The sequence below is a fragment of the Telmatherina bonti genome (assembly GCF_933228915.1).
Source record: "Telmatherina bonti genome assembly, chromosome: 23".
NCBI lineage: Eukaryota > Metazoa > Chordata > Actinopteri > Atheriniformes > Telmatherinidae > Telmatherina > Telmatherina bonti.
Window position 1 is genome coordinate 1,994,612 of NC_136632.1, and position 26,648 is coordinate 2,021,259.

The 26,648-nt window shown below is 55.1% G+C and overlaps 2 protein-coding genes across 3 annotated transcripts in view; one reads left to right on the top strand and one right to left on the bottom strand.

Moving 5' to 3' along the window:
- LOC306773256 (ATP-dependent DNA helicase Q1-like) overlaps positions 1–19,110 on the bottom strand; it is a 119,716-nt gene extending 100,606 nt beyond the window's left edge. The window contains exons 1-13 of one of the 2 annotated variants that reach the window (XM_079263020.1): positions 18,849–19,110; positions 18,693–18,761; positions 16,878–17,099; positions 16,626–16,805; positions 15,236–15,342; positions 14,636–14,834; positions 14,128–14,294; positions 9,517–9,598; positions 7,853–8,001; positions 7,647–7,764; positions 7,436–7,574; positions 7,271–7,362; positions 6,206–6,422 (exon numbers count right to left, since the gene is read on the bottom strand). In XM_079263020.1, the coding sequence (XP_079119146.1) occupies positions 6,206–6,422; positions 7,271–7,362; positions 7,436–7,574; positions 7,647–7,764; positions 7,853–8,001; positions 9,517–9,598; positions 14,128–14,294; positions 14,636–14,834; positions 15,236–15,342; positions 16,626–16,805; positions 16,878–17,099; positions 18,693–18,717 (1,697 nt within the window). In that variant the 5' untranslated portion in view covers positions 18,718–18,761; positions 18,849–19,110. Of the gene's footprint in view, positions 1–6,205; positions 6,423–7,270; positions 7,363–7,435; positions 7,575–7,646; positions 7,765–7,852; positions 8,002–9,516; positions 9,599–14,127; positions 14,295–14,635; positions 14,835–15,235; positions 15,343–16,625; positions 16,806–16,877; positions 17,100–18,692 lie in introns of both variants that reach the window. The other variant, XM_079263019.1, reaches the window with a different exon arrangement.
- Positions 19,111–19,610: 500 nt separating this feature from the next.
- golt1ba (golgi transport 1Ba) lies at positions 19,611–26,444 on the top strand. The gene is made up of 5 exons (XM_079263082.1): positions 19,611–19,746; positions 19,948–20,039; positions 21,548–21,726; positions 21,816–21,897; positions 24,286–26,444. Exons 1-5 carry the CDS (start codon positions 19,722–19,724, stop codon positions 24,322–24,324), a joined length of 417 nt encoding a protein of 138 aa, XP_079119208.1. The 5' UTR covers positions 19,611–19,721; the 3' UTR covers positions 24,325–26,444.
- Positions 26,445–26,648: the final 204 nt, after the last annotated feature.

Consider the following 26,648-nt stretch of genomic DNA (forward strand, 5'->3'; position numbering starts at 1 on the left):
GCTTGTTGTGTTGTGTTGTGTCGTGTTGTGGCTTGTTGTGGCTTGTCGTGGCGTGTCGTGGCGTGTCGTGTCGTGTTGTGGCTTGTCGTGGCGTGTCGTGGCGTGTCGTGTCGTGTTGTGGCTTGTTGTGGCGTGTCGTGTCGTGTCGTGGCTTGTCGTGTCGTGTTGTGGCGTGTCGTGTCGTGGCGTGTCGTGTTGTGGCTTGTTGTGTTGTGTTGTGTCGTGGCGTGTCGTGTCGTGGCGTGTCGTGTTGTGGCTTGTCGTGTCGTGTTGTGGCTTGTCGTGTTGTGGCGTGTCGTGTTGTGGCTTGTTGTGTTGTGTCGTGGCGTGTCGTGTTGTGGCTTGTCGTGTCGTGTTGTGGCTTGTTGTGTTGTGTTGTGTCGTGGCGTGTCGTGTTGTGGCTTGTCGTGTCGTGTTGTGTCGTGGCGTGTCGTGTTGTGGCTTGTCGTGTCGTGTCGTGTTGTGGCTTGTTGTGTTGTGTTGTGTCGTGGCGTGTCGTGTTGTGGCTTGTTGTGTTGTGTTGTGTCGTGGCGTGTCGTGTTGTGGCTTGTTGTGTCGTGTTGTGTCGTGGCGTGTCGTGTTGTGGCGTGTCGTGTTGTGGCTTGTTGTGTTGTGTTGTGTCGTGGCGTGTCGTGTTGTGGCTTGTCGTGTCGTGTCGTGTCGTGTTGTGGCTTGTTGTGTTGTGTTGTGTCGTGGCTTGTCGTGTCGTGTCGTGTCGTGTTGTGGCTTGTTGTGTTGTGTTGTGTCGTGTCGTGTTGTGTCGTGGCGTGTCGTGTTGTGGCTTGTCGTGGCGTGTCGTGTTGTGGCTTGTTGTGTTGTGTTGTGTCGTGGCGTGTCGTGTTGTGGCTTGTCGTGTCGTGTTGTGGCTTGTCGTGTCGTGGCTTGTCGTGGCGTGGCGTGGCGTGTCGTGGCGTGTCGTGTTGTGGCTTGTCGTGTCGTGTCGTGGCGTGTCGTGTTGTGGCTTGTCGTGTCGTGTCGTGTCGTGGCTTGTTGTGTCGTGTTGTGGCGTGTTGTGTCGTGGCTTGTCGTGTCGTGTTGTGGCTTGTTGTGTTGTGTTGTGTCGTGGCGTGTCGTGTTGTGGCGTGTCGTGTTGTGGCTTGTTGTGGCGTGTCGTGTTGTGGCGTGTCGTGTCGTGTTGTGGCTTGTCGTGGCGTGTCGTGTCGTGTTGTGGCTTGTTGTGGCTTGTTGTGGCTTGTCGTGGCGTGTCGTGTCGTGTTGTGGCTTGTCGTGTCGTGTCGTGTCGTGGCTTGTTGTGTCGTGTTGTGTCGTGGCTTGTCGTGTCGTGTTGTGGCTTGTTGTGTTGTGTTGTGTCGTGGCGTGTCGTGTCGTGGCGTGTCGTGTTGTGGCTTGTTGTGGCGTGTCGTGTTGTGGCGTGTCGTGTCGTGTTGTGGCTTGTCGTGGCGTGTCGTGTTGTGGCGTGTCGTGTTGTGGCTTGTTGTGGCTTGTCGTGGCGTGTCGTGTCGTGTTGTGGCTTGTCGTGTCGTGTTGTGTCGTGTCGTGTCGTGTTGTGGCTTGTCGTGTCGTGGCGTGTCGTGTTGTGGCTTGTCGTGTCGTGGCTTGTCGTGTCGTGTTGTGGCTTGTCGTGTCGTGTTGTGTCGTGGCGTGTCGTGTCGTGGCTTGTCGTGTCGTGTTGTGGCTTGTCGTGTCGTGTTGTGGCTTGTTGTGTTGTGGCTTGTTGTGGCGTGTCGTGTTGTGGCGTGTCGTGTCGTGTTGTGGCTTTTCGTGACGTGGCGTGGCGTGGCGTGTCGTGTCGTGTTGTGGCTTGTTGTGGCGTGGCTTGTCGTGTCGTGTTGTGGCGTGTCGTGTTGTGGCTTGTTGTGTTGTGTTGTGGCTTGTCGTGTCGTGTCGTGTTGTGTTGTGTCGTGGCTTGTCGTGGCTTGTCGTGGCTTGTTGTGTTGTGTCGTGGCTTGTTGTGTTGTGTTGTGGCTTGTTGTGGCGTGTTGTGGCGTGTCGTGTCGTGGCGTGTCGTGTTGTGGCGTGTCGTGGCGTGGCGTGTCGTGGCGTGGCGTGTCGTGGCGTGGCGTGTTGTGGCGTGGCGTGTTGTGGCGTGGCGTGTCGTGTCGTGGCGTGTCGTGGCGTGTTGTGGCGTGTCGTGGCGTGTCGTGGCGTGTCGTGGCGTGTCGTGGCGTGTTGTGGCGTGTCGTGTCGTGTTGTGGCTTGTCGTGGCGTGGCGTGTCGTGTCGTGGCTTGTCGTGGCTTGTTGTGGCGTGTCGTGGCGTGTCGTGGCTTGTTGTGGCGTGGCGTGTCGTGTCGTGTCGTGGCTTGTTGTGGCGTGTCGTGGCTTGTTGTGGCGTGGCGTGGCGTGTCGTGTCGTGGCTTGTTGTGGCGTGTCGTGTCATGGCGTGGCGTGTCGTGGCGTGGCGTGGCGTGGCGTGGCGTGTCGTGTCGTGTCGTGGCTTGTCGTGGCGTGGCATGTCGTGTCGTGGCGTGTCGTGGCTTGTTGTGGCGTGTCGTGTCGTGGCTTGTCGTGGCGTGGCATGTCGTGTCGTGGCGTGTCGTGGCTTGTTGTGGCGTGTCGTGTCGTGGCTTGTCGTGGCGTGGCATGTCGTGTCGTGGCGTGTCGTGGCTTGTTGTGGCGTGGCGTGTCGTGTCGTGGCGTGTCGTGGCTTGGCGTGGCGTGTCGTGTCGTGGCTTGGCGTGGCGTGGCGTGTCGTGTCGTGTCGTGGCTTGGCGTGGCGTGTCGTGTCGTGTCGTGGCTTGTCGTGGCGTGGCGTGTCGTGTCGTGTCGTGTCGTGGCGTGTTGTGGCTTGTTGTGGCGTGTCGTGGCGTGGCGTGGCTTGTCGTGGCGTGTCGTGTCGTGTTGTGGCTCGTCGTGGCGTGGCGTGTCGTGGCGTGTCGTGTCGTGGCGTATCGTGGCTTGTTGTGGCGTGTCGTGGCGTGTTGTGGCGTGTCGTGTTGTGGCTTGTTGTGGCGTGTCGTGTCGTGGCGTGTTGTGGCTTGTTGTGGCGTGTCGTGGCGTGGCGTGTCGTGTCGTGGCGTGTTGTGGCTTATTGTGGCGTGTCGTGGCGTGTCGTGTCGTGGCGTGTTGTGTCGTGGCGTGTTGTGGCTTGTTGTGGCGTGTCGTGGCGTGTCGTGTCGTGGCGTGTTGTGGCTTATTGTGGCGTGTCGTGGCGTGTCGTGTCGTGGCGTGTCGTGTCGTGGCGTGTTGTGGCTTGTTGTGGCGTGGCGTGGCGTGTCGTGTCGTGTTGTGGCTTGTTGTGGCGTGTCGTGGCGTGTCGTGTCGTGGCGTGTTGTGGCTTGTTGTGGCGTGTCGTGGCGTGTCGTGTCGTGTCGTGTTGTGGCTTGTTGTGTTGTGGCATGTTGTGTCGTGTCGTGGCTTGTCGTGTTGTGTTGTGTTGTGTCGTGGCGTGTCGTGTCGTGGCTTGTCGTGTCGTGTTGTGGCTTGTCGTGTCGTGTTGTGTCGTGGCGTGTCGTGTTGTGTCGTGGCGTGTCGTGTCGTGGCTTGTCGTGTCGTGTTGTGGCTTGTCGTGTCGTGTTGTGTCGTGGCGTGTCGTGTCGTGTCGTGGCTTGTTGTGTCGTGTTGTGGCGTGTTGTGTCGTGGCTTGTCGTGTCGTGTTGTGGCTTGTTGTGTTGTGTTGTGTCGTGGCGTGTCGTGTCGTGGCGTGTCGTGTTGTGGCTTGTTGTGGCGTGTCGTGTTGTGGCGTGTCGTGTCGTGTTGTGGCTTGTCGTGGCGTGGCGTGGCGTGGCGTGTCGTGTCGTGGCTTGTCGTGTCGTGTTGTGGCGTGTCGTGTTGTGGCTTGTTGTGTTGTGTTGTGTCGTGTTGTGGCGTGTCGTGTTGTGGCTTGTTGTGTTGTGTTGTGTCGTGGCGTGGCGTGGCTTGTCGTGGCGTGGCGTGGCGTGGCTTGTCGTGGCGTGGCGTGTCGTGTCGTGTCGTGGCTTGTTGTGTTGTGTTGTGGCTTGTCGTGTTGTGGCGTGTCGTGGCGTGGCTTGTCGTGGCGTGGCGTGTTGTGGCTTGTTGTGGCGTGTCGTGGCGTGTCGTGGCGTGGCGTGGCTTGTTGTGGCGTGTCGTGGCGTGTCGTGTCGTGTTGTGGCTTGTGGCGTGTCGTGTCGTGGCGTGTCGTGTCGTGGCTTGTCGTGTCGTGTTGTGGCTTGTCGTGTCGTGTTGTGTCGTGGCGTGTCGTGTTGTGGCTTGTTGTGGCGTGTCGTGTTGTGGCGTGTTGTGTTGTGTCGTGGCGTGTCGTGTCGTGTTGTGGCTTTTCGTGACGTGGCGTGGCGTGTCGTGTCGTGTCGTGTTGTGGCTTGTTGTGGCGTGTCGTGTCGTGGCTTGTCGTGTCGTGTTGTGGCGTGTCGTGTTGTGTTGTGTCGTGCTGTGGCGTGTGTCGTGGCGTGTCGTGGCGTGGCGTGGCTTGTCGTGGCGTGGCGTGGCTTGTCGTGGCGTGTTGTGGCTTGTCGTGTCGTGTTGTGGCTTGTTGTGTCGTGTTGTGGCTTGTGTCGTGGCTTGTCGTGGCGTGGCGTGTCGTGTCGTGTCGTGGCGTGTCGTGTCGTGTCGTGGCGTGTTGTGGCTTGTTGTGGCGTGTCGTGGCGTGTCGTGGCTTGTCGTGGCGTGGCGTGTCGTGTCGTGGCTTGTCGTGGCGTGTCGTGTCGTGTCGTGGCTTGTCGTGGCGTGTCGTGTCGTGTCGTGTCGTGTCGTGGCGTGTCGTGGCTTGTTGTGGCGTGTCGTGTCGTGGCTTGTCGTGGCGTGGCGTGGCGTGTCGTGGCTTGTCGTGGCGTGGCGTGTCGTGTCGTGGCGTGTCGTGTCGTGGCGTGTTGTGGCTTGTTGTGGCGTGTCGTGGCGTGGCGTGTCGTGGCTTGTCGTGGCGTGGCGTGTCGTGTCGTGTCGTGGCTTGTCGTGGCGTGTCGTGTCGTGTCGTGGCGTGTCGTGGCGTGTCGTGTCGTGGCGTGTTGTGGCTTGTTGTGGCGTGTCGTGGCGTGGCGTGGCGTGGCTTGTTGTGGCGTGTCGTGGCGTGGCGTGGCGTGGCGTGGCGTGTCGTGTCGTGTTGTGGCTCGTCGTGGCGTGGCGTGGCGTGTCGTGGCGTGTCGTGTCGTGTCGTGGCGTGTCGTGGCTTGTCGTGGCGTGGCGTGGCTTGTCGTGTTGTGGCTTGTCGTGTTGTGGCGTGTCGTGGCGTGTCGTGGCGTGTCGTGGCGTGTCGTGGCGTGTTGTGGCGTGTCGTGTCGTGTTGTGGCTTGTTGTGGCGTGTCGTGGCTTGTTGTGGCGTGTCGTGGCGTGTCGTGGCGTGTCGTGTCGTGGCGTGTCGTGTCGTGGCGTGGCGTGGCGTGTCGTGGCGTGTCGTGGCGTGGCGTGTCGTGGCTTGTCGTGGCGTGTCGTGGCGTGTCGTGGCTTGTTGTGGCGTGTCGTGGCGTGTCGTGGCGTGTTGTGGCGTGTCGTGGCGTGTTGTGGCTTGTTGTGGCGTGTCGTGGGTTGTCGTGGCGTGGCGTGGCGTGGCTTGTCGTGTCGTGGCGTGTCGTGGCGTGTCGTGTCGTGGCGTGTTGTGGCTAGTCGTGGCGTGGCGTGGCGTGGCTTGTCGTGTCGTGTCGTGGCGTGTCGTGTCGTGGCGTGTCGTGGCGTGTTGTGGCGTGTCGTGGCGTGTCGTGTCGTGGCATGTCGTGGCGTGTCGTGGCGTGTCGTGGCGTGTCGTGGCTTGTCGTGGCGTGGCGTGTCGTGTCGTGGCGTGTTGTGGCTTGTTGTGGCGTGGCGTGTTGTGGCGTGTCGTGGCGTGTCGTGGCGTGTCGTGGCGTGTCGTGGCTTGTCGTGGCGTGGCGTGTCGTGTCGTGGCGTGTTGTGGCTTGTTGTGGCGTGGCGTGGCGTGTCGTGGCGTGTCGTGGCTTGTCGTGGCGTGTTGTGGCGTGTCGTGGCGTGTTGTGGCTTGTTGTGGCGTGTCGTGGCGTGTCGTGGCTTGTCGTGGCTTGTCGTGGCGTGGCGTGTCGTGTCGTGGCGTGTTGTGGCTTGTTGTGGCGTGGCGTGTCGTGGCGTGTCGTGTCGTGGCGTGTTGTGGCTTGTCGTGTCGTGGCGTGTTGTGGCTTGTTGTGGCGTGGCGTGGCGTGTTGTGGCGTGTCGTGTCGTGTTGTCTTGCTGTGACCCCTCAGGGCCACCGTAGTCTGCAGGCTGACGCCTCCAGATGCCTCCGGAAGGCTCAGCGGTGGCGTTTCCGTGGCTTCCAGTGTGGTCAGGAACGGTGTGCAGCAGAGATTAGCTGCCGTCAGACTGGAGCAGAGGATCACGGGTCACCTGAGGTATCCCAGCAGCAGCATGCGGACGATCACGGCTTCCACCTGCGGCCGGCTCAGCGTGGTGGTCTGGATCATCTTCCTGCGTTTGGCCGGACCCCTCCCCATCCAGGCCTCCACCAGCTTCAGCGGGGTCAGCTTCTCGTCCAGGGAAGCTGCTAACTCCACGATATGGACAACCTGCTTGGCGTGCTGAGTGATGTCCACGTCGCCGTAGCCTGGAAGAGGAGGAGGAGCTTAGACACGGCTCGGTACTGACAAAGCCCTTTCCCCGCCTCGCCACGTCTCATCCTTGGAGTCAGGAGGAAACGTGGAGTTCACTACGCGGTCGTGGACGAGATGATTTCTACTGATGGAATAAAGAGAGAAATGTCTGAATAAACGTCGTTTCAATAAACTTCTTTGTAGGATTTGTTTGTAGGGAAGACTGAGTGGTGAATTATCCAGGTTACTGTCTGCTGCAGAAACACAGGAACACAAGGCTGCAGGCCGACTGCCTCACCACTGATTCACCCATGTAGGCAGACCGCTGCGCGTCTTCGCAGAGTTTTTATCTTCATCTGGATGAACTCTCAATATAAACTCTCAAATAAAACCACCAAGCTGTCCCTACCAAAACCTCTGCAACCATGAGCAGATAACGGACTCTGTCTCCTGCAGCAGGTTCCTAAAAAACTACCTAATAACCTGCAGGTGAGGAGAAACCCTCCATGTTCCGACCTCAGTCAGGCGAACCCAGCAGCATCTGCAGGACCTCGCGGTCTGCAGGACCTGCTTCTGGACATGGAGTCCAGCAGCATCTGCAGGACCTCGCGGTCTGCAGGACCTGCTTCTAGACATGGAGTCCAGCAGCATCTGCAGGACCTCGCGGTCTGCAGGACCTGCTTCTGGACATGGAGTCCAGCAGCATCTGCAGAACCTCGCGGTCTGCAGGACCTGCTTCTGGACATGGAGTCCAGCAGCATCTGCAGGACCTCGCGGTCTGCAGGACCTGCTTCTGGACATGGAGCTGAGGTCGGTTTAGACCGTTCTGGAGGACCACACAACAGATGTTTCAGATGCAAACCTTTTCCATGCCTGCAGGTGTCGCACATCTGGTTGCAGCCTTCCTCGTCCCACACCTCATCGAAGTGAAGAGCCATGAGAGCACGCCGACACCTTCACACAGCACGCCAGAAGGTCAGAACGCATGCCGGACGCTGGCGGCCAGCCTCCGTCATCATACAGTCACCTGCACAGGTTCTGGCAGTAGTCCACCATCTGCAGCAGCTTCTGCTGGCCAACGTTCTCCATCACCACCATGGTGCTGATCCTGAAGATGTCGGCAAAGCCGAAGTAGACGATGCAGTCTGCAGGGCGGTCGTCTCGGCCTGGAAACGGAGGAAACGGGAGCGTGAGGCGGCGGGAAGGTGCTGCTGACTCCGGCTTCAGGCAGCTGGTACCTGCTCTCCCGCTCTCCTGGTAGTAGTTCTCCACCGACTTGCTGATGGAGTGGTGGATCACAAACCTGACGTCTGGTTTGTCGATGCCCATGCCGAACGCCACCGTGGCGACCACCACCTGCACACCAGCAACACGTCAGCTGCAGCGCCACACCTCGGCGGCAGGAAAGCACCGTGGTGAAACGCTGATGCATTTAACTGGCTACCTGGATTCTGTTGGAGGTCCATCTCCGGTGAACCTGGGACTTGTCTCCAGGGTCCATGTTGGCGTGGTACGGATCCGCCAGGACGCCTCTCCTCCGGAGTTCAGACGACACGCTCTCTGCTTCCTTCTGGGAGAACACGTACACGATCCCTGCAGAGCACACACCCATCAGCCCCCGGAGCGCCGCATCGTCCGCCGAGACATCCAGCTTCACGCCACACGGACGCCCAGTTGGGTACGAGCTCCCAGTGCTCCCAGTACACCCAGTGCTCCCAGTCCTCCCAGTACACCCAGTGCTCCCAGTGCTCCCAGTGCACCCAGTACACCCAGTACACCCAGTGCTCCCAGTGCTCCCAGTGCTCCCAGTGCACCCAGTGCACCCAGTACTCCCAGTGCTCCCAGTACACCCAGTGCTCCCAGTGCACCCAGTGCACCCAGTACTCCCAGTACACCCAGTGCTCCCAGTACACCCAGTGCTCCCAGTGCTCCCAGTGCACCCAGTCCTCCCAGTACTCCCAGTGCTCCCAGTGCACCCAGTACTCCCAGTACTCCCAGTGCTCCCAGTACTCCCAGTACACCCAGTGCTCCCAGTACACCCAGTGCTCCCAGTGCTCCCAGTACACCCAGTGCTCCCAGTGCACCCAGTGCACCCAGTACTCCCAGTACACCCAGTGCTCCCAGTGCACCCAGTACTCCCAGTACACCCAGTGCACCCAGTGCACCCAGTACACCCAGTGCTCCCAGTGCTCCCAGTGCACCCAGTACACCCAGTGCTCCCAGTGCACCCAGTGCTCCCAGTGCACCCAGTGCTCCCAGTACACCCAGTGCTCCCAGTGCACCCAGTACACCCAGTACACCCAGTGCACCCAGTGCACCCAGTACACCCAGTGCTCCCAGTGCTCCCAGTGCACCCAGTACTCCCAGTACACCCAGTGCACCCAGTACACCCAGTGCACCCAGTGCACCCAGTACACCCAGTGCACCCAGTACACCCAGTGCACCCAGTACACCCAGTGCACCCAGTGCACCCAGTGCTCCCAGTACACCCAGTGCACCCAGTGCTCCCAGTGCACCCAGTACTCCCAGTACACCCAGTGCACCCAGTGCACCCAGTACACCCAGTGCTCCCAGTGCTCCCAGTGCTCCCAGTGCTCCCAGTGCACCCAGTACACCCAGTGCTCCCAGTGCACCCAGTGCTCCCAGTGCACCCAGTACTCCCAGTACACCCAGTGCTCCCAGTACACCCAGTGCTCCCAGTGCACCCAGTACACCCAGTGCTCCCAGTGCACCCAGTGCTCCCAGTGCTCCCAGTGCACCCAGTACACCCAGTGCTCCCAGTGCTCCCAGTGCACCCAGTGCACCCAGTACTCCCAGTGCTCCCAGTACACCCAGTGCTCCCAGTGCACCCAGTACTCCCAGTACACCCAGTGCACCCAGTACTCCCAGTACTCCCAGTACTCCCAGTGCTCCCAGTACTCCCAGTACTCCCAGTACTCCCAGTGCTCCCAGTACTCCCAGTACTCCCAGTGCTCCCAGTACTCCCAGTGCTCCCAGTACTCCCAGTACACCCAGTGCACCCAGTACACCCAGTGCTCCCAGTGCTCCCAGTACACCCAGTACTCCCAGTACTCCCAGTACACCCAGTGCTCCCAGTGCTCCCAGTACCTGACTGGTCCTTGTATCTGCTCTGTATCAGAGACGTTATGTCAGCGATGGAGGCGTCGCCGTCAGGCTCTTTCATCCTCACCTGGAGAACACAGAACAGCTTTTAATATGGATACACCTCCTCCTACTGCTGCTGCACCTCCTCCTCCTACTGCTGCTGCTGCTGCACCTCCTCCTCCTACTGCTGCTGCACCTCCTCCTCCTACTGCTGCTGCTGCTGCACCTCCTCCTCCTCCTACTGCTGCTGCTCCTCCTCCTCCTCCTACTGCTGCTGCTGCTGCACCTCCTCCTCCTACTGCTGCTGCTGCTGCACCTCCTCCTCCTACTGCTGCACCTCCTCCTCCTACTGCTGCTGCTGCTGCACCTCCTCCTCCTACTGCTGCTGCTGCTGCACCTCCTCCTCCTACTGCTGCTGCTGCTGCACCTCCTCCTCCTCCTACTGCTGCTGCTGCACCTCCTCCTCCTCCTACTGCTGCTGCTGCTGCACCTCCTCCTCCTACTGCTGCTGCTGCTGCACCTCCTCCTCCTACTGCTGCACCTCCTCCTCCTACTGCTGCTGCTGCTGCACCTCCTCCTCCTACTGCTGCTGCTGCTGCACCTCCTCCTCCTACTGCTGCTGCTGCTGCACCTCCTCCTCCTACTGCTGCTGCTGCTGCACCTCCTCCTCCTCCTACTGCTGCTGCTGCACCTCCTCCTCCTACTGCTGCTGCACCTCCTCCTCCTACTGCTGCTGCTGCTGCACCTCCTCCTCCTACTGCTGCTGCTGCTGCACCTCCTCCTCCTACTGCTGCTGCTGCTGCACCTCCTCCTCCTCCTACTGCTGCTGCTGCACCTCCTCCTCCTACTGCTGCTGCTGCACCTCCTCCTCCTCCTCCTACTGCTGCTGCACCTCCTCCTCCTACTGCTGCTGCTGCTGCACCTCCTCCTCCTCCTACTGCTGCTGCTGCACCTCCTCCTCCTACTGCTGCTGCTGCACCTCCTCCTCCTCCTCCTACTGCTGCTGCTGCTGCACCTCCTCCTCCTACTGCTGCTGCTGCTGCACCTCCTCCTCCTACTGCTGCTGCTGCTGCTGCACCTCCTCCTCCTCCTACTGCTGCTGCTGCACCTCCTCCTCCTACTGCTGCTGCTGCTGCACCTCCTCCTCCTACTGCTGCTGCTGCTGCACCTCCTCCTACTGCTGCTGCTGCTGCACCTCCTCCTCCTCCTGCTGCTGCACCTCCTCCTCCTACTGCTGCTGCTGCTGCACCTCCTCCTCCTACTGCTGCTGCTGCACCTCCTCCTACTGCTGCTGCTGCTGCACCTCCTCCTCCTACTGCTGCTGCTGTTGCACCTCCTCCTCCTACTGCTGCTGCTGCACCTCCTCCTACTGCTGCTGCTGCACCTCCTCCTCCTGCTGCTGCTGCTGCACCTCCTCCTCCTACTGCTGCTGCTGCTGCACCTCCTCCTCCTACTGCTGCTGCTGCACCTCCTCCTCCTACTGCTGCACCTCCTCCTACTGCTGCTGCTGCACCTCCTCCTCCTACTGCTGCTGCACCTCCTCCTCCTGCTGCTGCTGCTGCACCTCCTCCTCCTACTGCTGCTGCTGCTGCACCTCCTCCTGCTGCTGCTGCTGCACCTCCTCCTCCTACTGCTGCTGCTGCTGCACCTCCTCCTCCTACTGCTGCTGCTGCACCTCCTCCTACTGCTGCTGCTGCTGCACCTCCTCCTCCTCCTGCTGCTGCACCTCCTCCTCCTACTGCTGCTGCTGCACCTCCTCCTCCTACTGCTGCTGCTGCACCTCCTCCTCCTACTGCTGCTGCTGCTGCACCTCCTCCTCCTACTGCTGCTGCTGCACCTCCTCCTCCTGCACCTCCTCCTCCTACTGCTGCTGCTGTTGCATCTCCTCCTCCTACTGCTGCTGCTGCACCTCCTCCTACTGCTGCTGCTGCACCTCCTCCTCCTACTGCTGCTGCTGCACCTCCTCCTACTGCTGCTGCTGCTGCACCTCCTCCTCCTACTGCTGCTGCTGCTGCACCTCCTCCTCCTACTGCTGCTGCTGCACCTCCTCCTACTGCTGCTGCTGCACCTCCTCCTGCTACTGCTGCTGCTGCTGCACCTCCTCCTCCTGCTGCTGCTGCTGCACCTCCTCCTCCTACTGCTGCTGCTGCACCTCCTCCTCCTGCTGCTGCTGCACCTCCTCCTCCTGCTGCTGCACCTCCTCCTCCTGCTGCTGCACCTCCTCCTCCTGCTGCTGCTCCTCCTCCTCCTCCTGCTGCTGCTGCACCTCCTCCTCCTGCTGCTGCTGCACCTCCTCCTCCTGCTGCTGCTGCACCTCCTCCTCCTCCTGCTGCTGCTGCACCTCCTCCTCCTACTGCTGCACCTCCTCCTCCTGCTGCTGCACCTCCTCCTACTGCTGCTGCACCTCCTCCTCCTCCTGCGCCTCCTCCTGCTGCGCCTCCTCCTCCTCCTGCTGCACCTCCTCCTCCTCCTACTGCTGCTGCACCTCCTCCTCCTCCTCCTCCTGCTGCTGCACCTCCTCCTCCTACTGCTGCACCTCCTCCTACTGGTCAGCAGAACCTCCTCCTACTGCACCTCCTGCTGCTGAGCCTCCTCCTCCTCCTGCTGCACCTCCTCCTCCTCCTCCTCCTGCTGCTGCACCTCCTCCTACTGGTCAGCAGAACCTCCTCCTACTGCACCTCCTGCTGCTGAGCCTCCTCCTCCTCCTGCTGCACCTCCTCCTCCTCCTACTGCTGCACCTCCTCCTACTGGTCAGCAGAACCTCCTCCTACTGCACCTCCTGCTGCTGAGCCTCCTCCTCCTCCTGCTGCACCTCCTCCTCCTCCTCCTGCTGCTGCACCTCCTCCTCCTACTGCTGCTGCTGCTGCACCTCCTCCTCCTACTGCTGCTGCTGCACCTCCTCCTACTGCTGCTGCTGCTGCACCTCCTCCTACTGCTGCTGCTGCTGCACCTCCTCCTCCTCCTGCTGCTGCTGCTGCTGCACCTCCTCCTACTGCTGCTGCTGCTGCACCTCCTCCTCCTACTGCTGCTGCTGCTGCACCTCCTCCTACTGCTGCTGCTGCTGCACCTCCTCCTCCTACTGCTGCTGCACCTCCTCCTCCTACTGCTGCTGCACCTCCTCCTACTGCTGCTGCTGCTGCACCTCCTCCTCCTACTGCTGCTGCTGCTGCACCTCCTCCTCCTACTGCTGCTGCTGCACCTCCTCCTACTGCTGCTGCACCTCCTCCTCCTACTGCTGCTGCACCTCCTCCTCCTACTGCTGCTGCTGCACCTCCTCCTACTGCTGCTGCTGCTGCACCTCCTCCTCCTCCTGCTGCACCTCCTCCTCCTACTGCTGCTGCTGCTGCACCTCCTCCTCCTACTGCTGCTGCTGCTGCACCTCCTCCTCCTACTGCTGCTGCCGCTGCACCTCCTCCTACTGCTGCTGCTGCTGCACCTCCTCCTCCTACTGCTGCTGCACCTCCTCCTCCTACTGCTGCTGCTGCTGCACCTCCTCCTACTGCTGCTGCTGCTGCACCTCCTCCTCCTACTGCTGCTGCTGCTGCTGCTGCACCTCCTCCTCCTACTGCTGCTGCTGCTGCACCTCCTCCTCCTACTGCTGCTGCTGCACCTCCTCCTACTGCTGCTGCACCTCCTCCTCCTCCTGCTGCTGCACCTCCTCCTACTGCTGCTGCACCTCCTCCTCCTACTGCTGCTGCACCTCCTCCTCCTACTGCTGCTGCTGCACCTCCTCCTACTGCTGCTGCACCTCCTCCTCCTACTGCTGCTGCTGCACCTCCTCCTCCTACTGCTGCTGCTGCTGCACCTCCTCCTCCTACTGCTGCTGCTGCTGCACCTCCTCCTACTGCTGCTGCTGCTGCACCTCCTCCTCCTACTGCTGCTGCTGCACCTCCTCCTCCTGCTGCTGCTGCTGCACCTCCTCCTCCTACTGCTGCTGCTGCACCTCCTCCTCCTACTGCTGCTGCTGCACCTCCTCCTCCTACTGCTGCTGCTGCACCTCCTCCTCCTACTGCTGCTGCTGCACCTCCTCCTCCTGCTGCTGCTGCACCTCCTCCTCCTGCTGCTGCTGCACCTCCTCCTCCTCCTGCTGCTGCACCTCCTCCTCCTACTGCTGCACCTCCTCCTCCTGCTGCTGCACCTCCTCCTACTGCTGCACCTCCTCCTACTGCTGCTGCTGCACCTCCTCCTCCTCCTGCGCCTCCTCCTCCTCCTGCTGCACCTCCTCCTCCTCCTACTGCTGCTGCACCTCCTCCTCCTCCTCCTCCTGCTGCTGCACCTCCTCCTCCTACTGCTGCACCTCCTCCTACTGGTCAGCAGAACCTCCTCCTACTGCACCTCCTGCTGCTGAGCCTCCTCCTCCTCCTGCTGCACCTCCTCCTCCTCCTCCTCCTGCTGCTGCACCTCCTCCTCCTACTGCTGCACCTCCTCCTACTGGTCAGCAGAACCTCCTCCTACTGCACCTCCTGCTGCTGAGCCTCCTCCTCCTCCTGCTGCACCTCCTCCTCCTCCTACTGCTGCACCTCCTCCTACTGGTCAGCAGAACCTCCTCCTACTGCACCTCCTCCTCCTCCTGCTGGAGGCTGAACGGGGAGTGCGTACGGTGTCCATGGTTACCTCGTAGTACAGGTTGGTTCGGTTGAAGGAGGCGGTGAGCGTGATTGGCTGCTGGACACACAGGATCTTCTGGCAGTCGGCGAGGACGCTGCTGGTTGCCGTGGCGGTGAGGCCGAGCAGAGGGACGCGGGGGAACTGTCTCTTCAGGATACCCAGCAGCTTGTAATCTACGCAGATCAGAGATCAACATGTCTAACAGGAAGGCCGGCTCTCTGGAAGGTTTACATGTGATAAAACGGATTTATGGCTTCCATCACTGCTAGCAGGAAACGTTAGAAGAAGAAGAAAGGCTGGAAAAGTAGAGACGTCTGGAGCAGCTGGGTAACACCTGCAGAGCAGCCTGGCAGGAGGACAGATGGAGACCACCATGACCCACATGCTGTGTCTAAAGAGAACATCATGAAACAGTAGAAACACAAGTCCTCCCGGTCGGTCCTCCACCTAGACTGGTCTTAGTTAGAACCCTGGACTGGTTCAGAAGCTGGAGGTCTGGTTTACGAAGCCCCACCTGGTCTGAAGTCGTGTCCCCACTGGCTGCAGCAGTGCACCTCGTCCACAGCAATGCGACTGAGCAGGCTGGCGTTGTAGGCCTTCTCCAGACGAGACATCAGCAGCTTGCTCTTGGCGATCTTCTCCGGAGTGACATACAGCAGCTTGAAGGGAGCCTTTGGGTCGGTCATTCCCGCCATGACGGCCTTGGCTTCTTCCTGTCACGTTCCAACCAGCCACAGTCACCTTAAAACTGCAGGTATGAACGACTTTTAATGTAAAACGTCAGCATACAGATGTAGATGTTATGTCTCCATGGAAACATCATGTTTCCATGGAAACGTCGCAGGTCAAGTGACCACTGACTGTCACCACGGCAACCTCCACGCGTCGTTTCAAATCACATGCGAGGGCGCTCCGTAGGGAACAGGGTGGACATTCACACACAGCGAGGGAAAACGTGCAGGTTGACGACCACGGTTCTCCACCGTGGATCAACGCTCCTCTGTTCTGGCGCCCAGGAAGTGGTCTTCACCATGACAACATGCTGCCCTGTGATTGGCTGCCTGGATATCAGCGGTAACAGAAAGTAGCGCTGGACGAGCAGATAGCAGGGTACCTTACTGCTGGATGCGTTCAACAGGACCGCCGGCACCTGGATGGACTTCAGGTACATGATCTGGTCCTCCATCAGAGACACCAGAGGACAGACGACCAGAGTGAAGCCTGGCGGGATGACACGGCACAGATAAGGTCAACTGGTCCTGGTTCTGGCTGGTTCTGGCTGGTTCTGGCTGGTTCTGGCTGGTTCTGGCTGGTCCTGGCTGGTCCTGGCTGGTCCTGGCTGGTTCTGGCTGGTCCTGGCTGGTCCTGGCTGGTCCTGGCTGGTTCTGGCTGGTCCTGGCTGGTCCTGGCTGGTTCTGGCTGGTCCTGGCTGGTTCTGGCTGGTCCTGGCTGGTTCTGACTGGTCCTGGCTGGTTCTGGCTGGTCCTGGCTGGTCCTGGCTGGTCCTGGCTGGTTCTGACTGGTCCTGGCTGGTTCTGACTGGTCCTGGCTGGTTCTGGTTGGTCCTGGCTGGTCCTGGCTGGTTCTGACTGGTTCTGGCTGGTTCTGGCTGGTCCTGGCTGGTTCTGGTTGGTCCTGGCTGGTTCTAGCTGGTTCTGGCTGGTTCTGACTGGTCCTGGCTGGTTCTGGCTGGTTCTGACTGGTTCTGGCTGGTTCTGACTGGTCCTGGTTGGTCCTGGCTGGTTCTAGCTGGTTCTGGCTGGTTCTGGCTGGTCCTGGCTGGTTCTGGCTGGTTCTGACTGGTTCTGACTGGTCCTGGCTGGTCCTGGCTGGTCCTGGCTGGTTCTGGCTGGTCCTGGCTGGTTCTGGCTGGTTCTGGCTGGTTCTGACTGGTCCTGGCTGGTTCTGGCTGGTTCTGGCTGGTTCTGGCTGGTCCTGGCTGGTTCTGGCTGGTTCTGGCTGGTTCTGACTGGTCCTGGCTGGTTCTGGCTGGTTCTAGCTGGTTCTGGCTGGTTCTGGCTGGTCCTGGCTGGTTCTGGCTGGTTCTGACTGGTTCTGACTGGTTCTGACTGGTCCTGGCTGGTCCTGGCTGGTCCTGGCTGGTTCTGGCTGGTCCTGGCTGGTTCTGGCTGGTTCTGGCTGGTTCTGACTGGTCCTGGCTGGTTCTGGCTGGTTCTGGCTGGTCCTGGCTGGTCCTGGCTGGTTCTGGCTGGTTCTGGCTGGTTCTGACTGGTCCTGGCTGGTTCTGGCTGGTTCTGGCTGGTTCTGGCTGGTCCTGGCTGGTCCTGGCTGGTATTGGCTGGTTCTGGCTGGTTCTGGCTGGTTCTGGCTGGTTCTGGCTGGTTCTAGCTGGTTCTGGCTAGTTCTGGTTGGTTCTGGCTAGTTCTGGCTGGTTCTGACTGGTTCTGGCTGGTCCTGGCTGGTCCTGGCTGGTATTGGCTGGTTCTGGCCAGTTCTGACTGGCTGGTTCTGGTCGGTTCTACATGGAGACAAAGCCTCTGGACCTGTGGAGCAGACTGCAGGCAGCTGGTAGCAGAGACTCTTTCCTCCTCCCGTCGGCATCACCAGGAAGAGGTCCCGGCCTGCCAGGGTCAGGTTGATCGCTCTCAGCTGCAGCGCTCTGAACTTGGAGAGCCGGAACGAGTCCTTCAGGTGCTGCTCCACCTCTCTGGACCACGGGAAGTCTACCGAAGGACAGAGGGTCTTTTTAAACTGTCCAGAGAAGAGCCGGCCTGTGCAGCCCTGCTCTCCACTACCTGAGCCATCGTAGCGCTGCATCTCCTGCCTGCTCATCACCGGCGAGGCCGAGGATGAAGCCGAGGATGAAGACGGACGCGCCGCATCGCAGGCGTCTTCCAGCTGCAGCAGCAGAGCGGTCTTCCTGGACGTCAGCTCGGCTTGTTTCTGCAGGAGCTCGGCGATCTGCAGCTCCACCAGCTCCAGCTCCGCTTCCACCGAGTCCAGCTGCACCTGCACATCTGCCCAGCAACCCCAGCAGACTCAACACAGATGTTTCAGCAGAAAGGCCTGCTTCCACACCACACAGGGGCGGTGCTTTGCACATTTAACCACAGCGCTTTGGAAAAACGGAAAATAAATAAATGAATCAATAAGTTCATTTATTTATTAATCATATTTTGAAAGGTTGATGTGTTTTCGCCTGTTTTTTTTCCATCTAACCGCTTCAGAAGTCACAGCGCGAGTGCAGGAGGTCTTACTCTGGTCCACTTATTGGATTGAGTTTAAACATTTTACATCCAACCCACCCTGCACAGCGGTGTGACACACCTATCAGAACCTCATCCAGTCACAGCTCCTGATCCTAGGAGACGGTGTTAAACACGGTCACAATAACAATCTGCTTTTAATGTGCAGCAGGTTCTCTCAGAGGACGTCTGGCAGTGTGAATGAAGGTGTTCACACCTGCACAGATCATCACCTCCTTCTCCTCCATGAAGCTGCCGTCCCCGTGGAGGCGTGCCAGTGTTATCTAACGCCTGCAGGATCACCACAGTGCAACTGGTTTTTAATTATAGCTCCCAAATGTTGCAGGTGTCTGTGTAAAATGTCTATAAAACCAGTGGTTTCTGGATGTCATGTCATTCCAGTGGAAGAGAAACATCCCGTCAGACCATGAAAAAGACATTTCTTCATTTTAAATCTGAATCTGGCAAAGCAACACATCTGGAGAAGTCGCACCAAGAGCAACAAAAGGCTGCTTTTACTGGTTTAACTGGGAACAGATCGGTAAGGTCCCTGTAGAAAATCAGGAGATTCAAAGTATCAGGAGGAATCTCTGTATGCATGGGAAAGGTCAGATGGATGAAGATGTGGAATAGTTTGTGGACAGCATGGACGGCGTGTCCTGCAGACTAAAGAGGAGAGGGAGCATCCAGCTTGTTATCAGCCTGCATCTCTGATGGGATGGGGTTGCATTAGTGCCGATGGCGTGGGCAGCTTCCACATCTGGGAAGCTCCATCAATGCTGGAACATCTGCTCCCATCCAGACAACGTCTCTTTCAGGGAAGACCTTGCAGGTTCCACCATGCTGGACCACATCCTGATGGTGGAACAGGAGAACTGGTCCAGCAGGACCACGCTGGACCACATCCTGATGGTGGAACAGGAGAACTGGTCCAGCAGGACCACGCTGAACCACATCCTGATGGCGGAACGGGAGAACCGGTCCAGCAGGACCACGCTGGACCACATCCTGATGGCGGAACAGGAGAACCGGTCTAGCAGGACCACATCCTGATGGTGGAACAGGAGAACCGGTCTGCTGCAGTCCAGCAGACAACATGCTAACGATGCTAAACACCACCTGGAACAAGGCTGTACACATGCTAACAGCTGCTAACAATGCTAATCCCCTCATGTGAGGTTTACAGATGTGTTGCTGCATCAGATTCAGCTCATGTGTTCAGTGAAATGGTGAAAAGTCTCCGTTTCACCATCTCACACGTTCTTAATCTTCTCATAAAGGAACTGATTAGATGTGGAAATGATTTCATTCCGTTTATTATTGTTGGAGTCCTGATGTTTGCATCATTCTGACTGAAAAGCTCACCTTTGCTCCCTTCGCCAGCCTCCATGTTTCCTGGTCAGACAGAAGCTGATCTCCAGCTGCTTTCTTCCTCTGCAACACAACCAGTTCACATTTACTGCTGCAGGAACACCATCAGCTCATTGTAATGCCAGAAACCTCCTGGTGACAGTCCTGCACCTGCTTCCTGCCACACAGCTCCCCGCTAATGAGCCTATCTGGTGGGGCCTCCGTGGAGTGGGGCTGTCTGCAGCATCTTCTGTGGTTAACACGTGGAGATGGTGGGGAAACTTCCCCTTCCTGGTGGGGTCCGACCAGTTTAAACTCCCGACTCAGGGTTTGGAAACAGACAAACAAGCTGAATGGATACAGAAGGGAAAATAGACATATCCGCGCTCTTTGTTTACGTTCCACCTGGACGTCGCCACGGAGCAGACCTCCACGGACCGCGAAAATCCCACGAGTCTTCAAGCGTTTTACTAAGCCCAGAGTTCAGTCTGCCAGGCTGCTTACCCTGACCATCCAGTTCCGAACGATGGACACACTTATCACACACGCTCTTCTTCTTTCTTGCTTTAGTGGTTAGCTCGTTACAAACTACCTAAAATTAATTAAATATAAGGTTTTGTTGAAAACAGAAAATGGCTGTAACGTTAGAGAGGAACATCACTTCTGCCTGACAGGCAAAAAAGGGGTGAAAAGTTACAGAAGTTGCATTCAAGAACAAAACCCAGTTTATCAAACTGTTTATCTAGACCAGACTTTCGTAGTTTTATTTGGAAATGTCAAAGTAGTTCTTTTATCAGGTGTACCTACAATCATGTGTAAAATGTGTGTATTTAAGCGCCCTAGACCTGACAGTTTCCCGGTGTAAATGAAGAATCGCTGCTTTGAACGCAGCTCGGCGGTTTGTTCCGGAAGCCAACAGGACGGGAAGGTGTGTTTCCGGAAGACGTGGCTGTTGATGCAGAGGCAGCTGTCATCCAAATCATCCCCAGAACAAAGCTTCCATATAACCCCGACCCTTGTGTCTGTCGGCTACCCGGCGTCGAGATGATTTCCCTGACGGACTCTCAGAGTAAGGAGTTGCTGGTTCGAGTCTGCAGACGAGCAGCTGCTCATGGAAACTGCAGCTGCTCAGATCGCTGATTAATGCTGCTGGTTTGGTCAGCATGTAGTTATCCTATGGCTGCATTTCCACAGTTTTCTGAGTCTGTCTGGTGTTTTTAGACATGTCCAGGGTTCCAGCTTGTTGACGGTGTGTGTTTACATCCTGCAGAGATTGGCATGGGACTGACTGGGTTCGGCGTGTTCTTCCTCTTCTTTGGGATGATCCTCTTCTTTGACAAAGCGCTTCTGGCCATTGGAAATGTAAGTTCCACTAAAATGCTTTTCCTGCACGAGCGACTCAGAAATCCTTCATCCATTCAGACAGCTGATTTAGAGTTCGGCTGATCTCAGACCCGATCAGACGGCTGATCTCAGACCCGATCAGACGGCTGATTTCAGACCCGATCAGACGGCTGATCTCAGACCCGATCAGACGGCTGATCTCAGACCCGATCAGACGGCTGATCTCAGACCCGATCAGACGGCTGATCTCAGACCCGTTCAGACGGCTGATCTCAGACCCGATCAGACGGCTGATCTCAGACCCGATCAGACGGCTGATCTCAGACCCGTTCAGACGGCTGATCTCAGACCCGTTCAGACGGCTGATCTCAGACCCGATCAGACGGCTGATCTCAGACCCGATCAGACGGCTGATCTCAGACCCGATCAGACGGCTGATCTCAGACCCGATCAGACGGCTGATCTCAGACCATCTAGACCCGGTTCTGACCCAGACCAGAACAGTAGTTTTTGGGATTGTCTGAATGGTTTTCAGGTTTTTACCGGAGTTTTCTTTTGTTTATCTGTTTAAAATAGGATTTTATTCCGTTTTTTGCTGTTATGTGCTATGATTTTTTTTTTATTGAAATTTTAAATATTTATATATTTAATTAAGTAGTTTATTTATTTATTTTTCTTTTGTTTTTTTTCTGGTTTAATTTGTAGACTTTATTGTATTTTATGCTTCCAATTTATTTTTTCATTTACCTGCTGCATTTTATTTAATTTTTTGTAAATATATATATTTTTTATCCTAATTGAGGTTAATTTAATGTATATTTTCTTTCTTATTTTTTGTCTTTAATATTTTGTGGTTTATTTGCTTCCGTCCTAGTTTACCAAGCAGTGTTTTGTGGATTTAGATGAAATGAAGCTGTGTGGATTGAAGACTCCCTTGAATACTGAAGCAATATTATTTTATTTAAGTGTTAATTTACACAACTAGAAAATCACTCGGAAAGCGCAAACCTCCGCCAAGCACAATGTCAAAGAATCCTTTTAAAAGTTCCTGGATCCAAACGGTGATCCGATTCTTCCTTTTAACATTTCCAACAACTCCTGAAAACGTCATAAAAATGAGTTATCCTGAACAAACAGATAAACGGTGGTAAAAACACAACCTCCTTGGAGGAGGTAACAATGCTGCTGAAGGAGGAAGAGAGCGGAGAGAAGAAGAAAACCAACTTTCCAACCTAAACCAGCTGCTAAAACAACTTTACAGAAAACATCCTGCAGCCACTGCAGGGAGGCAAAGCAGACAATCATCAGGAGCACCTAGAAAAAGATACCGTGCACACCGCCAACCACCTCCATCTTTTCCGTTTGTTGTCCTACATGATGCGTTTAAGTTCCCACAAGTTGAGCCTTTTTTAATCCAGAACCATCAGAGACCTGGACTTTCCTGCAACATGGTCCCTGTATATCCACACTCTGCCTGAACCTGACTGAGGCTTAGCTGCTACGCTCTCTGTGTGCTTTATCTGTAGATCCTGTTTGTTGCTGGACTCGCCTTCGTCATCGGACTGGAGAGGACTTTCCGCTTCTTCTTCCAGAAGCACAAGATGAAGGCCACCAGCTTCTTCCTCGGAGGAGTGTTTGTGGTTCTGATTGGCTGGCCCATCGTCGGAGTCGTGCTGGAGATTTATGGATTTTTCCTCCTGTTCAGGTACGAGGTCTGATAGTGGGTGAATCAGAGATGCTTGATGTGATCAGAAGCCTGCCGTTGGTCAGCCTCCTCTCTGTGGTCACATGCAGGGGTTTCTTCCCAGTGGTGGTGGGCTTCATCAGAAGGATACCAGTACTCGGCTCCGTCCTCAACCTGCCTTTCATCAGCGCAGTGAGTTTTAGTACAGGAGCTTCACGGACATGCAGCATGGCTCTTTCACCTGTTCATTAACATCCTGATGCAACGCTGTCATTTGAAAGTGGTTTTATACACACACACACACACACACACACACACACACACGTCAGAGGTTAATGAATATGCTCCTACTGTGCTGTTGTTGGGGAAGCTTTGATTTGAGGTGAAAATGTCTCTTGTCTCTTTTTATTTTCAAAGCCTTCGTAAGGCTCTGTGGACAATCAGCAGCAGTGGTCAGTCACTGCCGATTTTCCCTGCATGCTAACGTTTGTCTCATCTCAGCTGGAAGTTCACGCGCTCATCATGGATGTGAATCTTTACCTCATGCCTCGATTTTATATCAGGCACTAAAAGTTAAATTGTCACAGCTGAAAAAACACTGTTCAGGTTTTTATTTCATGTCCATGATGAGACAGTTTGCATATGAACTGTTTAAGTTTGTAGAGCAGCTCGTTTTCTGCACTTATTGACCAGAGACACACACCACAGCTGATCTGTGCTCCAGACTGATCAGTCCGTTTTCCCTCTTCTGTTATCAAACAGTGTGTGGTTAGCATCTTACTGTTAGCATCTCACATGTTAGCATCTTACTGTTAGCATCTCACATGTTGGGTATATCACATGTAAATATCTTACTGTTAGCATCTTACTGTTAGCATCTTTCTGTTAGTATCTCACATGTTAGCATCTTACTGTTAGCATCTCACATGTTGGGTATATCACATGTAAATATCTTACTGTTAGCATCTTACTGTTAGCATCTTTCTGTTAGTATCTCACATGTTAGCATCTTACTGTTAGCATCTTTCTGTTAGCATCTCACATGTTGGGCATATCACATGTAAATATCTTACTGTTAGCATCTTATTGTTAGCATCTTTTTGTTAGTATCTCACATGTTGGGCACTTCACATGTAAGTATCCTACTGTTAACATCTCACATGTTAGCATCTTACTATTAGCACCTTACTGTTAGCATCTCACATGTTAGCATCTTACTGTTAGCATCTTTCTGTTAGCATCTCACATGTTGGGCACTTCACGTTAGTATCCTGCTGTTAACAACTCACATGTTAGCATCTTACTGTTAGCATCTTACCGTTAGCATGTTACTGTTAGCATCTTTCTGTTAGCATCTCGCATGTTAGCATCTTACTGTTAGTATCTTTCTGTTAGCATCTCACATGTTGGGCACTTCACATGTAAGTATCTTACTGTTAAAATCTCACGTTAGCATCTTACTGTTAGCATCTCACTGTTAGCATCATACATGTTAGCATCTCACTGTTAGCATCATACATGTTAGTATCTCACATGTTAGCATGTATGGTGCGAGTCTGAACCTATTCGTATTTATTAACCCATATTAAACACAAATAATCAGACAGTGAATAATAATGACTCGAAGACAAATAGAAAGACAGCAAGTGTTAATTCTAGTGTCCTCTGCAGTAGTTTGTATTTATTCCACTTAAACTTGCCTCTGCGGCAGACTGTGGACTCAACAAACTTGATCAAACTAAAAGCTATAAATAGATCAGTCTGTGCTGTCTGATCGGATGCATTTTATCGCATATTGTTTATGGAAACTTGCTGAATGTGTACGGTTGAAGCTCTGTAGAAACCAAGCTGGAGCAAAGGCACAACTTCATATTTTACTTTTCCACAGGAAACAAATGAACCTTGTTCCTTTTCTCAGCATCTTTAATAATATATTCTAAACACAAGTTTTGATTTGTCTTCTTTCATCCTGATTGTCTCATGGACCAGACAGATCCTTCTACTGTGCAATCAGGTCAAACATTTCCTGCAGAACACTCTCATCACTTAGATCATTAATAAATGTAACTTCATATTAATAATGGACAGGATGGACCTAAATCTGCTGAAACCTGGATTTAACCTGACATGTTAGTTCCCATATTTCCACACAGTAAGTCAGATATGGAACAGAGTAGATACCATATTTAAACCTTTAACTGCTGATCAATTCTTCCCTGGATTTATTTATAAAAACATAATCAGGAAAAAACACAGATTAGAATGAAACAATGTGTAAACACATGAAATAAAAATGAGAGAAGGTGAAAAAGATCATGTGAAATAAATGAGTTGGTTTGTAAGGATAAATAAGTGAAGGCGTGTGTGATCCCGGTTTCACTCCCGTCATGTATGACGCGGATGATAAACGCCGACACGGACCAGGTGTACACGCCTGATGACGATGCAGCTCGGCTGTGGTGCGTCTCGCTGGTCCTGCATGCAGGGTCCGACCATCTGAAGCGCTCGGCGAGAGCCTCAACTTATCCTGCACCGCAGCTGGATGATGATGATGATGCTTCTTCTTCTTCTCTCTTTCAGTACGTGGACAAAGTGGGCGAGAGCAACACCATGGTATAGCCGTTCGTTTTTGTATGAAGGAGAGGCTGCTGGCGTCGAGTTCCCTCCAGCAGACAGAGACTGGCATCCAGACTTTTACTAAGGTCACTACAAGGAACTGATCCCTCGCCGTCTCTGCTGACACGCTGTCGGCACGAAGACGCAGGCTGACGCCTCATGATGGACTCCTCGCGCGCCCACCTCCCCAGGCAGGAGCGCGGACCCTCAGCTTGCCATGTTACATGTTTGTGCTTTAACTTTATTTGGACAAAGTCCTGTGTGTGTGTGTGTGTGTGTGTGTGTGTGTGTGTGTGTGTGTGTGTGTGTGTGTGTGTGTGTGTGTGTGTGTGTGTGTGTTACACGCTCTGTGGATTCTGGCGAGGAACGCCTCTGGATAAATGATTTTTAAAGGACCGGCGACCGGATCGTGTGAGTTTGTTTCACAGCTCCGTCATGTGGGAGACGTGTGGCCACGATGCGGGAAGTCCAGCACGCCGTCCAACTCTGTTTGACTGGTTCCCAGCTGTTGCAGCTGGAAGTAAAGTGTGTAATAAGCAGCTGTGTGCAGATGTTTATTTCTGAATACATCCAATGTTGAGGTTCAGCTCATGCTAACGTAGAGCAGGAATCCATACAGAACGTATCCTTACGCTGCAGCGCTCATTAAACCTGGTTGCTACGAAAACACTTCAACCTGACGAGTTATTACCCTGATGGAGACGGAAAACCTTTCCAGACCTGTACGCAGGAGGCTGCAGCTTGTACACAAGCCATGGCTGATTTCCAGACCGCCTCATGACACTTTTTATTCCCACTCGCAGATGAACTTCATGTCAGATGGTGAAACTGTGACATCTTATCACCTGATGGAGAATGTGAGCCGTTTAGCATCGTTAGCATGTTGTCTTCTAGACTGCAGCAGACCAGTTCTCCTGTTCCACCATCAGGATGTGGTCCAGCATGGTGGAACCTGCAAGGTCTTCCCTGAAAGAGACGTTGTCTGGATGGGAGCAGATGTTTCAGCATTGATGGAGCTTCCCAGATGTGGAAGCTGCCCACGCCATCGGCACTAATGCAACCCCATCCCATCAGAGATGCAGGCTGATAACAAGCTGGATGCTCCCTCTCCTCTTTAGTCTGCAGGACACGCCGTCCATGCTGTCCACAAACTATTCCACATCTTCATCCATCTGACCTTTCCCATGCATACAGAGATTCCTTCTCATTCTCTGGATCTTTTGATGAAAATCTACACTGTAGATATACGATATTCAAAGTTTTCACAATTCTATGTTTAGCGTTTTCAGAAATTGATCCCGGTCTCTGGTGTGTGAAGACATGATTAGGAATGTCGGGGTTAGTTGCAGGTGTCGTCTGGATTTTTAGACAGACATGTAAAAACTTCATCACAGTAGTCAAGACCACTGCAAATATGTAGAGTCATCAGTCCTGTTGTAGATGTGTCCTGTGGGGGTAAAGCTGCCTCCTGATTGGTCCGTTGGTTTTAACGTTGACTGAAGCTGGACTCATCTTTGTTTCCAAACACAATCATTCCAGATGTTGTGGAGTTAAACATGGCCTGAGCTGGTTGTGCTGAGATGTGGAACTGGTGTGGAAACGTGTCTCCAGCCTCTGGAGCCTTCCTTCAGACTGGTCTGTTCACTGGCTGCATCTGACCGCATGGTGGCGCTGTTGGCTCAGTTTCACAAGCTGAGTTTCAGACGTTTGTGCTCGGTATCAGCAGAGTTAATGTTACACAGTGAGACCTGATCTGAGTTCTGACAACACAAACCAGACATGATTCTCTACTGGAAACCAGTGCATGGACTCAGGAAGCTTCCAGAAACCAGTGTGAACCCAGTTCAGGCTGAAATCCACACATGCAGGTTAAAGCTCCATCATATGTGAAGAGGATCCAGAAACACGCCGTCTTCTCTGGACCAAAGCTCATTTAAAATGTTCTGAGTGGAAACCTGGATGAAGATGTGGAATAGTTTGTGGACAGCATGGACGGCGTGTCTCGACATCAGTTGCTCAGTAAGAAGCTGGCAAGTTGTAGGAGAAGTCTTTTTACTTTTTCCACATGCAAACAGACGCTAACGATGCTAAACGTAAACCTGGAACTACTTTTACAGACGTGTTGCTGCATCAGATTCATATTTTCCATCAGATGATAAAATGTCTGCGTTTCACATCTGATGTTTATGTTCTACTGGGGGGGGGGGGGGGAAGATGACCTGATGAGATTCTGGTTTACTTTTATTTATGCTGCTCAAAAAAAAAAAATAAAAAAAAAAATAAAAGGAACACTAAAGTACCACGTTGTAGATCTGAATGATTTAAAT